Source organism: Dermacentor albipictus, chromosome 2, assembly GCF_038994185.2.
Source record: "Dermacentor albipictus isolate Rhodes 1998 colony chromosome 2, USDA_Dalb.pri_finalv2, whole genome shotgun sequence".
Lineage (NCBI taxonomy): Eukaryota > Metazoa > Arthropoda > Arachnida > Ixodida > Ixodidae > Dermacentor > Dermacentor albipictus.
The window spans coordinates 104,807,094-104,820,642 of NC_091822.1; the positions used below are offsets into that span (position 1 = coordinate 104,807,094).

General features: G+C 48.6%; 1 protein-coding gene across 10 annotated transcripts in view; it reads left to right on the forward strand.

Annotated features, from left to right (window-relative positions):
* Positions 1–13,549, forward strand: part of LOC135919495 (Na(+)/citrate cotransporter-like) — a 43,772-nt gene that overhangs the window by 1,387 nt on the left and 28,836 nt on the right. For 9 of the 10 annotated variants that reach the window (XM_065453359.1, XM_065453353.1, XM_065453356.2 and 6 more), the window contains exons 2-4: positions 810–959; positions 2,652–2,767; positions 5,046–5,185. In XM_065453359.1, the coding sequence (XP_065309431.1) occupies positions 810–959; positions 2,652–2,767; positions 5,046–5,185 (406 nt within the window). The remainder of the gene's footprint in view (positions 1–809; positions 960–2,651; positions 2,768–5,045; positions 5,186–13,549) is intronic. The other variant, XM_065453357.1, reaches the window with a different exon arrangement.

Consider the following 13,549-nt stretch of genomic DNA (forward strand, 5'->3'; position numbering starts at 1 on the left):
CACTTTGTATAACCGGCATAGTTTCTCAAAGTACCTACGTAGACTACTTTTCAATATTTTTTTAATCTTATTGTTTTGAAAAACGAGCTTATCTGGTGCAATGGTGCTGCGCAGCTAGCGTAAACTTCTTATTTACCTAACGGTTGAGAAAACTCGACCGATTTTTACGATACCCTCTAATGCGAAATTTGAGCGCAACACTATGCGTGTTTTCATTTCGCGTTGTACAGAGGCATCGCATCGATCACCTCACCGACTGGCAAAAATGCTGGGCCACATCACTGCCGCTTTCGAGCAACTGCAGCTTATGCAACCGTAATCTGTATCCAGAAACGCTCCCGGCAAACACTATGCGCGAAGGCGAGTTTTCTGGTCCTTCTTGCTTCCCCCGCACGGCCAATGCTGCCGCTTCCGCGGATGCGCGGACGTGAGCGCCATCTGGTGTTGCTTCAGGGTGGCTTCCTCCGTCTTCCTCCTCGCGCTTTGCTCGCTATAGCTGTCATTCACAACCTTTCGCTCTCTGCGGTCGCTCCAAGGTTCCAAGGTCGCTCCAAGCATGGTTTAGCAACCGCAGTGGGAGGAATTAAGGGAGCAATTTCGAGGATAACAAAACTATAGTACCGGTGGTTCTAAAATGGTCGAACTCTTCTGGAACACATATTCAACTATTTTGAAGCATCATACGCATCTTTACTGATTCTGATTGTTAGTTCTCTTATGTGTTGAAACTATTAGTAGTATCGTTTTGTCAATGAAGTTGTGCATACAGGGTAATGAAGGAATTTTTATCTCCTTCGTGCACGTTTCAGGCGTCACTTTGCGCCTACGTGATGCTCTGGATGGCCATGTACTGGCTGTCAGCTGTACTTCCCCTTCCGGTGACGTCAATGATGCCTCTTGTTCTCTTTCCGCTACTCGACATTCTCTCCACCGAGGAAACGGCCACCGCATACTTCGACGTGAGTTTGTGTCAATGCGTTTAAATGGATTAAATTTGCTCCGTTAAATATAATATGGCTACGGCTTTAACATATGTTCCTGTATAGAGGTAATTGATATTACCGAGATATTAGCAATGTTATCTCTCAAACGTGAATTTTTGACATTCGGAAGTAATCAAAAATTTTTATTAGATATAATCATTCATTATTGCCAGGGAAATAACTAAGCAGCTTTATATCGGGCACCTCTCGTCATGTGAAAGCATTTTAAGTAATTGAAAGCTAGCTTAAATAACAGGTTTCCACTCTATTCGGGAACAAATTTTTGTGTCCTCGCCTGCTTTATAACATAGTGACAAAACTGAAGATGTTAAGAATGTAGTGATCTCGTCAACAGCGGTATAGCTCAGAAGCGAACATTCCGGAAGAATGTCGCTGTGAATGTCGACGCAAATAATATTAGCATTGAGACAATGTAGCGACACTCCATACGGCCGAATTACTGAGCTCTTTGTTCCAGACTTGTGCAGCATTTTTGTTGCCATCAGCGTCTTACCTTATCTGCAGCTCAACTCTCCTCGCTCAATGTACACTATGTTCTCACTCTAATCACGTCTCTCTCCACACTCGGCTGCTTTTGAGGCCGACTTCTTCATTTTTATGTTGCCGACCTCATCCGGCTTCCTATCATGCTTGCCTATCCGGGCAAGCAGAACCTATCGAGTGGCATATACCCATTTTGGAAGATTGGCCATGAATGTTTACATACTTAATGTCATGTGCCCAGATGCCCAACATTGTGTTCTTAGTTGGCAGTGGCACATCTGGTAATCCAAGTTGGCGTGAATGAAGTTTCATATTGAAAGGCATGTACTAAAGTGCATCAAGTTTCCATCGAATGCTGATCCTATCAAAATAGCTATTGTGATTCTCTAAGCTGCAGTTCATTGAACGTTCTATGGGCAAGAAATAGCCTTCTCAGTTTGTATTGTACGTGATATTATTACTTCAACTTCTTCAGTTCAAAAGTGCTCTGGAGAACGCACAAACTTACTGCAACGTGCTGGTGGCAGGACTGTGGATGCAAAATATCTACGGTATGGAGTTATGTCAAGACGGCCATTTTTGAAGGCATGTGCTGATCTCCTACGTACCTGTCTGTGCACACTACGTCAGCTGCAATGCTGAAAAGTATTTGCGATTGCAATCTTTTCCCCATGGTGTTATTGGCGCAGAATTCCCTAAAGTTGGCAGATGTTCACAAGATTAACCTTAGAAGCCCCGACAGGGATTCATGGCAGCAACCAGGGCCCCCCACCACTCTATAAGGACCTGAGAAATTTGTTAATGACGAAGTTCAGAATGTTACTGTATATGCCGCCAAATATTCGCTAGCTTATGCTTTAGGTGTGCTCACCATTTATAAAGTTTCACATCGTTACCTGCAATTTTCCGCCTAGAAGAATGCTTAGAAGATGAGTTTACGAACAACCATTACCAGTGGAGCATGGCTTTTGGAGTAATCGACAGGATGATACGTGTTTTCCTACAGCCCGCTGATCTCGCCTTCGTGTGCATGTGCGCCTGCTAGTTTTTGCAAAAGGATCACATATTACGGCTCCTCAAAATTTCTGAGCTCTACATCTAACGGAGGGCAATAAAGCCGTGCGCACTACGTCGCGAGTGTCGTTCGTGGTGCACCTTTTCCAGGAAGTCGGAGCGATGGTGTTCGCCTCCGTGCTGTTCGCCGTAGCGCTGGAGAAGACCGGCCTAGCGACGCGGGTCGCCCTGCGCATGTTGTACGTCGTGGGCGCCAGCTTTTCCAGGTGGTGTACACCCCCTTGTGTTGCTCTTTGGGTTTTCGTGTAGACAATGCGCAAGCCTTGCATTCTCGGAATTAGCGTCGCAGCCGATTGGCTGCGACACCACGTCACTTTCCACGTCACGTTCTTTGTCCGCGCAAGTTCGCCCCTGCATTCTAACGTCACCTCAGTGAACGCTATGAAGGCATTATCTATATATAAAGAAACTGAATAAATTCGAAAAGAAATCCGCCTCCATTCCACGCGGTGAAAGTGGATGTACAATCGAAACTGGTGCGGAATTTAGACAATTAACATCACCCCGCCTAACGTTAGACGACGTCACACAAGCACCAGAACCATAAGCGACGTAGGTCACGCGCGCACGTGGAGAAGTGCAGCAAACATCCTTATTCTTTTTTGCCTTCCGTCAAGCCTAAGTGCCCTATGGATCTACAGTAATGCTTAAAAGTGAATTGCGCCCCAAAATGCCTAAAGTACCACTTACACACAACTTGCAGGCATGATAGCTTCGGAATGTAATACAAGTATGCCTACCCGCCGTGGTTCCTCAGTGGCTATGGTGTTGGGCTGCTGAGCACGAGGTCGCGGGATCGAATCCCGGCCACGGCGGCCGCATTTCGATGGGGGCGAAATGCGAAAACACCCGTGTACTTAGATTTAGGTGCAAGTTAAAGAACCCCAGATGGTCGAAATTTCCGCAGTCTTCCACTACGGCGTGCCTCATAATCAGAAAGTGGTTTTGGCACGTAAAACCCTATAATTTATTTTTTACAAGTATACCAGAAACCATAATTCGGTTGCACGGAAAGAAAAAAAAAAAGCCTTTTTCCCGCTGCCGTTTGAGGTGTATCCTCATTCTTGAGGCCCTCCGCCTGGCGCAAGTGTGCTATTGAACTAATTGCATTACTCTAAATGAAATGTGTCAGAAAATTCGTAAAATGCGGCACGCACACAACGTACGGATAGTATAATTCCAATTTACGAGAAAACATAGTTCTCTTGCGGGGAAAACTCAAGACCAATCCCCTTTTCCAGCAGCCTGTGTCTTTTTTTGTGTGTGTGTGAGCAAGCCACGGAAAAATTCCGACAAACTAGAGGAAAACAGCGTCGTTGTAAAAATTTAGCGCTAGGCCGTTTCGAACCTGCGATCGCGCAATCAGAAACCGAGTGTCTTGCCCACTGGGCTAAACCAGCGCCTCACAGATGCACTCCTGTGCGCTCTGCTTTATGATATCATGCTACTTGGGCCGAAATTTCCGCTGCAAATCCCGGCGTGATGAAACGATGACATCAAACTCCCCGCGGCATACTCGCGATGGAGCGTCCCGATTAGAGTCCATGGCAGACGGGCAAGGTAGCGTGACGTCACGGTTCGAAGTGCACCGACCTTGTGCTATCTGGGAGGCGTTGACCAAGCGCATCAACGCGCTCGTATGCCCGCGAGAAAGAACGTCACACGAAAGGCTGCTCAGCGGCGCTCAATTGGACATTAATGCTTTGGCTTTCACAACTCGTAAGAAGTGCCTAGGTGTTCTCGGGTTTCTTCGACTTTAGCTGAAGCATATTTGAGCATATTTTGGTGTGTGCAAACGTGTTTTCAATTAATTTTAAAAAATGCGGTGATGAGACGTCTTTCAAGCGCAAATGCTCCTAAGATAGTAAGCCGCGAATATCGGTTTATCATTAGCCTTACATGGAACTTCATTGAGTCGTTAATAATCGTGCCACACGATCCTTTTTCTGCCTGATATAGTGACTGTGGCAGCCCCGATTCACAAACTATAAAATCTAGTTGTGTCACTGCCACATGTGTGAGACCCTGACGAAGACGAGTATTCTTGTCGAAAGAGTGGCTAGGCTGACGTCGTTTGTTTTGTCACTATTAGCCATTTCGCAAACACCTTTATCTATTTCAGACGCAGGTATGCCCGAGGGTGCGTGATCAAATCTTTGCTATTGCGGCCATATATCAATGGGACGAAATGGAAAAACACCCGTTTAATGTGTGTTGGGTGCATGTTATAGAACCCCAGGTGGCAAAGTTAATCCGGTGTCCCCGGCCACAGCGTGCCTCATAATCAGATCTGGTTTTGGCGCGTAAAACCCCAGAATTTAATATTAAGTAATGCCACCATCTTCCTGTGAACTTTTTTTGTCGTGTTTCGCTTATATAGGTGTGCAATGAAATTCCGTTCCCTTGACTGTGCATGTTCCGTGCCCTACTTATCTTCTGCGGCTTACGTGAGTATTTGCATGCATGCTTGAAATTGGGTTCCAGCCTGCTGTTCATGTTCATGGTGTTCACCGCACTGCTGTCGATGCTGTTTTCCAACACCGCCACCACTGCCATCGTAGCTCCCGTGGTTGCGGCGCTGATCGAACAAATGAAATGCCAGACAATAATCAAGAGACACTTGAGTGAGTCAGCATTTTCTGTGTGGAAGGCATCGAAGCGCATTCGTACGACTTCGTTGAGAAAAAGTTCTTGGTGCAGCTTTGCTTTGGTAGGTGGCCAATACGCAGGTTCTTTATTTAGGTGTTGATGTAAACATTGCCCTTTATTTTTTGGTTGGTTCGTTCGTTCAAGCAGTAACTGTTTCGCTCACAACAGAAACGATGGAAATCGAGATACTACGAGAAAATAAACAAGTTCGGCCTGTGTTTTCGAAGATTCTGGTATTTGATGTTGGAAAAATGCTGGCTTAGCGAGAAAAAAAGGATAATTTAAATATAACACTGATTCAATGCACATGTTGGGGTCCGTGAAGCGAAGCTTTCTCGAACTGGTTCGTTAAATGGTGTAAAATTAAATGCAATGCATGCAATAGTTGGTGTTCTTGTGGATTTCTGTCAGTCTATGCAACGTGTAATCTCATGTAATGGTTACGTTTACGTAACGCACAGATCCGCATATTAAGGTGATGAAATGTTTGTTTATGCATTACACGTACCATTCCCAAGCTATGCCAAAATGCGAAATTCAGTTCTATCAAATCCGCACAGTCGTCGGCGCCATGGTGCAACGACGACGAATGTAATGCTTGATGTTCGTAGAAGAAAGAATTATGAAAATATGTGTGCGGCGAGAGAGAAGTTCGCCTCGAGAGGAACTTGTGGTGTTCACGATTCACCCTATTCATTTCAGCGTATTGGACCGAACGAATACTGGTGTGCCCACGTGACTGCAACACCTGCGTGCTTTTAGGTACACATGCTGCACGGTTAGACGCACATGCTTATTGCATAAAGCAGCTACTTCACGTTTACATGATACAAATACCGCATAGACTCGTGTAAGAGCCGCACCCGCTTAAGAGTCGTACCCTCAACTTGGGAGCCCAAAATGTGGGGAAAAAAAAAAACATTTGCGTCGGAGAAGCAATCGCGTACAGTGTCCCGATGCTGAGCACGCGCGTCGGTGAATTTTCGCGCGCTAGGTACTTGCTTGTGTCGCTACTAGATGGCGCGAGCTGCGCGTTGACCTCTGTTGCAGTGGTACATCCGGGTTGTGCAGTAGCCGCCGCCTGCGCCATCTTCATTTTGACCAAAAGTTTCGCTCCCGTGTAAGAGCCGCACCTAGTCAGAAAACGGGCGGCGCTTGCACGAGTCTATACGTATGCGTGAGGCCGTGTAATAGTTGGAGCGTCGGAATCTTGCGCCAGAATAATCCATCCATCCATCCATCCATCCATCCATCCATCCATCCATCCTTCCTTCCTTCCTTCCTTCCTGAGTGAAGGACACTGCTCAATATACCCGCACGTGCTACATAAAGGCAGCAATGTGGCCAGATTCGAGATACTCGTTATGTAAGTACAAGAAATGGGGTTAAATGAGGGGCCTGATTTTCAATAATGAAATCATGAGAAGCCAGCATAGAAAGACGCCAAGGAAAACATTGGGAAATTGTACTTACTAAGTGAAATAAAGAAATGATAAATTAATAGCACTGAAAGTGGATGAAAAATCAACGATCCCACGTCTTCGTATTACGACAAGACGTGGATCGTTGTTCTGGGACCAGTTGCCTTCACCCAGAAAGATCACGTACTCGTGAGGCTTACGGAAGAAAAGATGTTGCACATCCGCCTCCAAGGTTTGTGAGTGGTGGCACTGGCTAACACTCCCAAGGTTAGTTCCAGTAGTAACACATAAATACCCAAGAAAGTGGATGCGGAAACCGCGCCGCCGTAACTCAATTGGTTAGAGCACCGCACGCGTAATGCGAAGACGTGGGATCGTTCCCCTCCTGCGGCAAGTTCTTTATTCATCCACTTTAACTGCCACTAATTTATCATGTATTTAATTCAATTGGTAATTAAGTACAAGTAATTTGGCCTATGTTTACCTTGGATTCTTTTTTTGTTGGCTTCTCATGACGTAGTTAATAGAGGCGGTCTGACGTGACAAACGCCGTTTTAAGTTGGTTGTCTGGTGCCATGGGGACTTACCTATAGACGCTGCGTAGGTCGACGGAAGAGAACCACAACGCGCCTTGAAGGGAGTCAAGTGCGTCAATTCACCGCAATGAGTAAACATCTTTGTAAGTGATTTCGTTAGGTGAACTGTAATAGACACAGAAACGAATCGATCCATCCTTCTCCTTAACAAGAACTGCGGATGGCCAGGGATTATTCGAAGGCTGGATGACGCCGCGCTCGACAATATCGGAAGGTTGGTCGAAGATAACATGGCGCTCTGTCGCTCTGGCATGGCGCCTGGTACCCGGGATGATGCGATGACAAGCAATTGGCGTACGGTCCAAGCAAACACGCTGGCAGCCAAAAGAATAACGGAACTTGTCGAGAGGGCGTAGAAGCATGGCGCTTTGGGAAGCAGTCAACGTGTCGGCGAGGGAGCTATTTAGGACATCGGTTTAGGAATCTTCCGCAGGGGCACATATCACTCCGGCGACCTCATGAGTGGCGGTTGAGTTAGTTGGCATGTCAATGATGGCACCAGGGTCGACACACTGAACGCGGCCAATGCATTCCCCACGAAGCAAAGTGAGGGACATGAGAATTGGTTGGATACGAGCTGTCTGCTGTTGCCGTCACAAACTTCTAAAAGAGCAAAAGGCAGCGCCGAACATTTGTGACGAACGAAGATAGCAGATGGCGTAAAAAGTGCGCTTGGATTAGCGACCATATTGCAGGACATTGTCGCAAGGGCAGAGAAGTGTGGTGGTAGTTCAATGTCTTCTGCAACAAATAATTTATCTTCAGCTTCACACGCGTAAAGAAACGAGGCGTCGCAAAGTGTTTGAAATTCCACTTCAGCACGAGAAGCCGAGAACAGTCGGTGATGGCATTATTAGTGCGAAGTACCAGCCCAGAATAAGACCGTTGGAACAAGAATTCAGCACCAAAAATTAGACGATGTAGTGGGGGTCATTAATCACAACGCGGGCGATACATGCAGTTGCTGGCGTGATGCGGTCTGCGCTGGCATTACGAAGTAATACGCTGAACACTGGCGTCGTGAGCTTTCTGAGCAAGCGACAAAGTTTGACACTAAGAACTGAAACTGCGGCACCACTGTCGACGAGGGCGAGTGGAGTGCTGCCCTCCCCATAGCCATCAATCACATTATTCGGAGAAGGGAGAAGAGGCCTTGGTCTTTTCGTGGGTTACGCAATTCTTGTCGCTATAGCTGCGGCGATTAGTTTTCCCATTCAGGTGAAGATGGACGGTGACGCATCTGCGAAAGCGAGCGGTCTCGAGGCGATAGCGGACGACGGTCAACAATAAGGGGGTGGTTCATGTACGAAGTTATCTGGCCGGGGTCGCGAAATGCAGTGGACGACGGGTGCAGGGAAACATGTGGATCAGAGTAAAAAGCTGCGGTAGCAGGATGTTGCGCGGCGACGGCAAAATCATGCGCTGTGGCCAGGTAGACCACAAGCAAAATATTTTGGCCAGTTGTCGGGAGCGCGTCATTATCCACTACTGCGTGGGTACCTCGGCTGAACCCACGGCTGTTGGGAATGGCACAACGGGCTGAGATGGTGGCCGTGCGATAGCCTCGGCATAGCTGAGAGGTGCATATATATACTTCGGTGAAGGCAACGGGAGTCGGCAACGGCGGAGTCTCGCGGGCAGAAGGCAGAGCTACGCAAACTTGCTGCTGTATGACCTGGCGAAGGTTGGCAGGCGATGGCGGTTGCGCAGCTGAAGGCAGCAGTGAAAGCTAACGAGCGACCTCAGCGAAGAAGAACTGCTTGAACTGGCAAAGGGGGAGTCCGTGTCAGGAGCCGTAGCCATGCTTGCGAGGGTGTCGTCGGACACAAGTGGACGCCGCTTGGGAAGACGCTGCCTGCAGAGCTCGCCAAAGCTCTACAAAGCTCGATGACCTGAGAATCAGGGCCAGGTTTTTATTGACAGCAGCACATAAAAGGCATCGTCGGAAATGCCCTTCATGATGTTACCGATCTTGTCCGGCCCCGCCATGGTCGAGTTGACATGGCGGCGGAGGTCGGCGATGTCTTGCATATAGCTTGTGAATGTTTTGCAAGTTTGCTGGGATCGAATTTGTATGCGTTCTTCAGCGCGAAGCTTGCGCACGCCAAGGTGGACGAAAATTTTCGCGATGCTGGTTTTGAAGGCAGCCAACGTGCGGAGATCGGCTTCGTGGTTTTTGAACTTGCGCTGGGCCACGCCCGATAAATGGAAGATAGAGTTGTTGGGCTTTAGGGGACCGTCCTATCTGAGGATCGTGCTCGCTCTCTCAAACAATCCCAGCCAATTTTCAACCTCTTTCTCAACGGTGCCGCTAAAGATGTCAGGATCCCGCTGACTCTGAGCACCGGCACACATGATGGCTGGTTAAACCGGTGGGGATGTCTGGCTGGCGTCGTCAAGCATGACGGACGGCAGTAATCGGTTGCGTAATTCCATCGTGGGGCAAAACCGCAGCACCTTCGGCAAAATCTAATGCGAACAAAGGACACGACAAGAGAGCAATATGCAACGTTGACAGCGTGTCAATCACAGCAGTTAAAGCCGACACCAAAGCTATCCTAGGTGTGAATCTTACTAAGGCACTTCGTAACGTTACACACTAAAGCTATCCTACAGAACCTTACAACCTTGGGAGGCGGTACCAGGATGTACAAGTACATCCGAGACTTCCTCAGCCACCGCACAGCCACACGTACCTTCGGCAACCACCGCCTCCCAGGTAGTATACTGGGGTCACGAGGTGCGCCCCGGGGAGCCATCCTTTCCTTTATATTATTCAACATAGCACTCCTTCACATATCCCAACAACTAGCGCATATCCCCGACATCCATTTCAACTTCTACGCCGACGACATCACTGTCTGGACAAACCGAGGCAGTGACGCCAAATAGAACAACGCCTACAACTGGCACTAACCACCACCGACACATACGTACAGGAGGGTGGCCTGACCTGCTCCCCTTCTAAATCGAAGCTCTTTCTCTATCACCACGAGCCAATCGATTCAGTCATTCCTCCGATCATCCTTACGCTAGGTACCCACCTCGTCCCACTAGTATTAAAAATCCGCGTGCTAAGGCTAGTTCTTCACTCTCATGGTGCGCACGGAGAAGTCATAAAGACTCTCCAAACGCACGCTCAACAGACCACCCTACTGATTCGCCGCATAGCGAACCGATGGGCTGGCTTACGCGAGCAAAACACGCTTTGCCTCACACAGGTTTACATTATAAGCCGCAGCGCATATGCTCTTCCATACCTACCCCTCCGGCAGAAGGAGAACGACCGGATAAACGCGCTACTATGGAGTTGCACGAAAGCAGCTCTACACGTACCTTCCTCCCTGCACATCCAACGCCTGAGTCCTCAATACCGTGTGTCCACAACACCGGTGAGGAACTCACAGAAGCCACCTTTGAGACACAGATATCCCGTCTATCTAACTCAGAGGCTGGCCGCACTCTATTATCCCAATTAAGCCTAACGCCAATTACGCACCCTACCGAGGGGGTCCCCCTTTCTCCTATCCTCCGCTCTAGCCTCAACATACCCCCCCTATCCCCAGGAATTTGCACCCTGAGCGAGAACCGCAGAATAGCAAGGGTTCGGGCCCCCCATAAACAGTATGGCGAGGACTATGAGGTGGTCTACGTGGACGCAGCGGAATATACGTCAGGATCCCGTGTTGCCCTGTCGGTAGCCGACAATCAAGCAAAGCTTCTATCCTCCAGTTAAATCATCACCACTTCCACTGCAGAGGCAAAAGAGGCAGCCATCGCGCTTGCTCTCATATCTACATCTGCCACCCCAGTTATCACTGACTCCCAATATGTCATTCTCAACTATGCTAATTGCTCCATATCCTGCGCCGCTGCGTGCTTAGTACGCTTCTGGCAGGCCCGGTGCCCCATAACCCTAATTTGGACGCCACCACATGCCGGCCTCCCTGGCAACGAGGAGGCTCACTCCCTGGCCCGAAGTCTCACATTCCGGGCACGAGGAGTCGAACCCCCTCTACTGGCCCGGGACTGCCTACTCTCCTCCCGAGATATTTTCTCGTAGTACCGGGACAAACGAAAGGAATACACATCCCCATCCCTCAGCATAGCAGGGGCCGCACACTGGCGACGACTACAAATTCGGACTGCTCCATACCTCATACTACTACATGCCCGATACCCAGATCAATACCCCTCAACATGCAAACTTTCCAGCGAACCAGGGGCTTCCTACACACCCTCCTCATATGCCCCACCTTCACTCATCCCCCATCACCTGCAGTGGCGAAGTCTTACTGGGAGACTCTCCTGACCAGCACTTCCGCTCAAGACCAGCGCCAGATCATTTGCAGTGCTATGAGAAGGAATGCACGCCAAGGGCTCTCCTTCACTTTGTAACGGTGCACCCTGACAGTAAGGAAGCACCGAAGTGCCATGTAGAGGTCTTAGCCCCCACCATTCTTATTGGCAATAAATGCTGCTACCGGCACAGCAGCCTAGGCAATCTCGAGCTCGCGCCTCCGTTGATCACGACACCTCTGAGCGACCGTACATCCAGCCCAGTGAGGCATCTCCGCATTGAGACGCCTGTACACCGGACAAGCCGCCGCCTGCAAGGCCTGAGCCCATAATTCGGTATCCTGCAGGAACCAGCCCTCTAAGCGACCACCTCTGCTCAAGGAATGGCGTTGGCAAGCTCGAAGCAGGTCACGGTTCAAGACCTTTGAATTCCCGCGAGCCTCTATGGCGGCGCGCATGAAGACGCTGAAGACTGGCTGGACCAGTATGAACGCGCGGCCAACTCCAATCACTGACGTCCTGACCAGAAGCTCTCGAACGTGTACTTCGCCCTCTAGGAGAGTGCAGAAAGATTGTTCGTGAACCACGAGGGAAACTTGCCAAACTTGAACGAGTTTTGCTGTCGGTTACGTAAGACATTGGTAAATACGAAACGAGGGGATAACGCTCAACGCCTTCTTGAGTCGCGCATCCAAACGCCAAATGAGGGTGTCACGATATTTGCCGAAGACATGGCACGTTTGTATCACCGCACAGATCCGAGCACGACCCAGCCTAAGAAGCTGAGTTATCTCATGTCGAGCGGCCAGTCGCACGGCAATTTTGCGCGCATTTGCAGACTTCTTTCGCGCTTGGAAAATCTTTTATGTGGGACGTATTGAGCAACAGAAGACTGTATCGGGAGTTTTTCAGGTCGCTGTACAATTTTGTCATTAACACTTTTCATCGAATTATAATATTTGACAAGTTGAATTCAGACTAATTATCCATCAAGCGGAATGAAAAGATAATTTGAGTATCTCCAAGCGAACAACATTACCTTTGTTCTGTCCAGCTACGTGTCGTTTGCATACCTTTAAAGGAGTACTGACACAAAAAAAATCCATGTGGTTTTTTCTGCTTTAATAAGTAGTTAATGACCCAGTAATCACGGCACGAGACCTAATTTACTTCAGAGCGCGACAGGTAATTATCTGCAGTCTTTTTTGTGGCGACCAGTCCAAGTTTCGGTTTCAGAGAGCAACGAAACGGTCCATCGGGAGTGTAAACAAAGTGGTCACGTGTTCGCAAAAAGCCATGACGTATGCTCTGCCGCGCAGCCAGCGTGCGGCGCGCCGGCACGCGAGCTTCGTGTTGCTAGTCGTCTGCTACGCCTGCACGTGGTTTGCCATGTCCTCGCCATCATCGTCGTCGTCGTCCTCGTTTTCGTCGTCCAGCGGCGACTATTTCCTGCATGTGGGAGTCGCCGCCGTATTAGACGTGGCCAATCACTTTCAATTTGACCCACTGGAGAGCAGCGACTCGGATATTGCGGCCGGCGACGGCGAGCACGTGTAAAGAGCACGTGTAAAACCGCATGGCAGCCAACGAAAATTCGTGACGTAGCCACATGACGTAGCGTTTTCTTGGCTATTTACAGACTCGGGTGATATCAATGTCGCGAGGTACTCTGTTTTACGGTTGGCTGCGCGCACGTACTTTAAAATTGAGTTTAAATATGTTCTAAGCGATATTCGCCGCTGATATTTTACACACGATGTGTGTGTGACCCACTAAATCGATCTCAGAAGTTATCTCGACTTCAAATTTTTGTGGCAGTACTCCTTTAACTTTGGGCTAAAGTTACCTATACAGCCTGGGTGTGTGTGTATATATATATATATATATATATATATATATATATATATATAGTGTTCTAAAGAATTTTGCAGCTGATGTGGATGACACCGATTGCGCCATATGCGCCGTCATGCTTGCTGAAAGTGCTCAAATACCCGGTATATAGAACACAGCAGCAATGGTC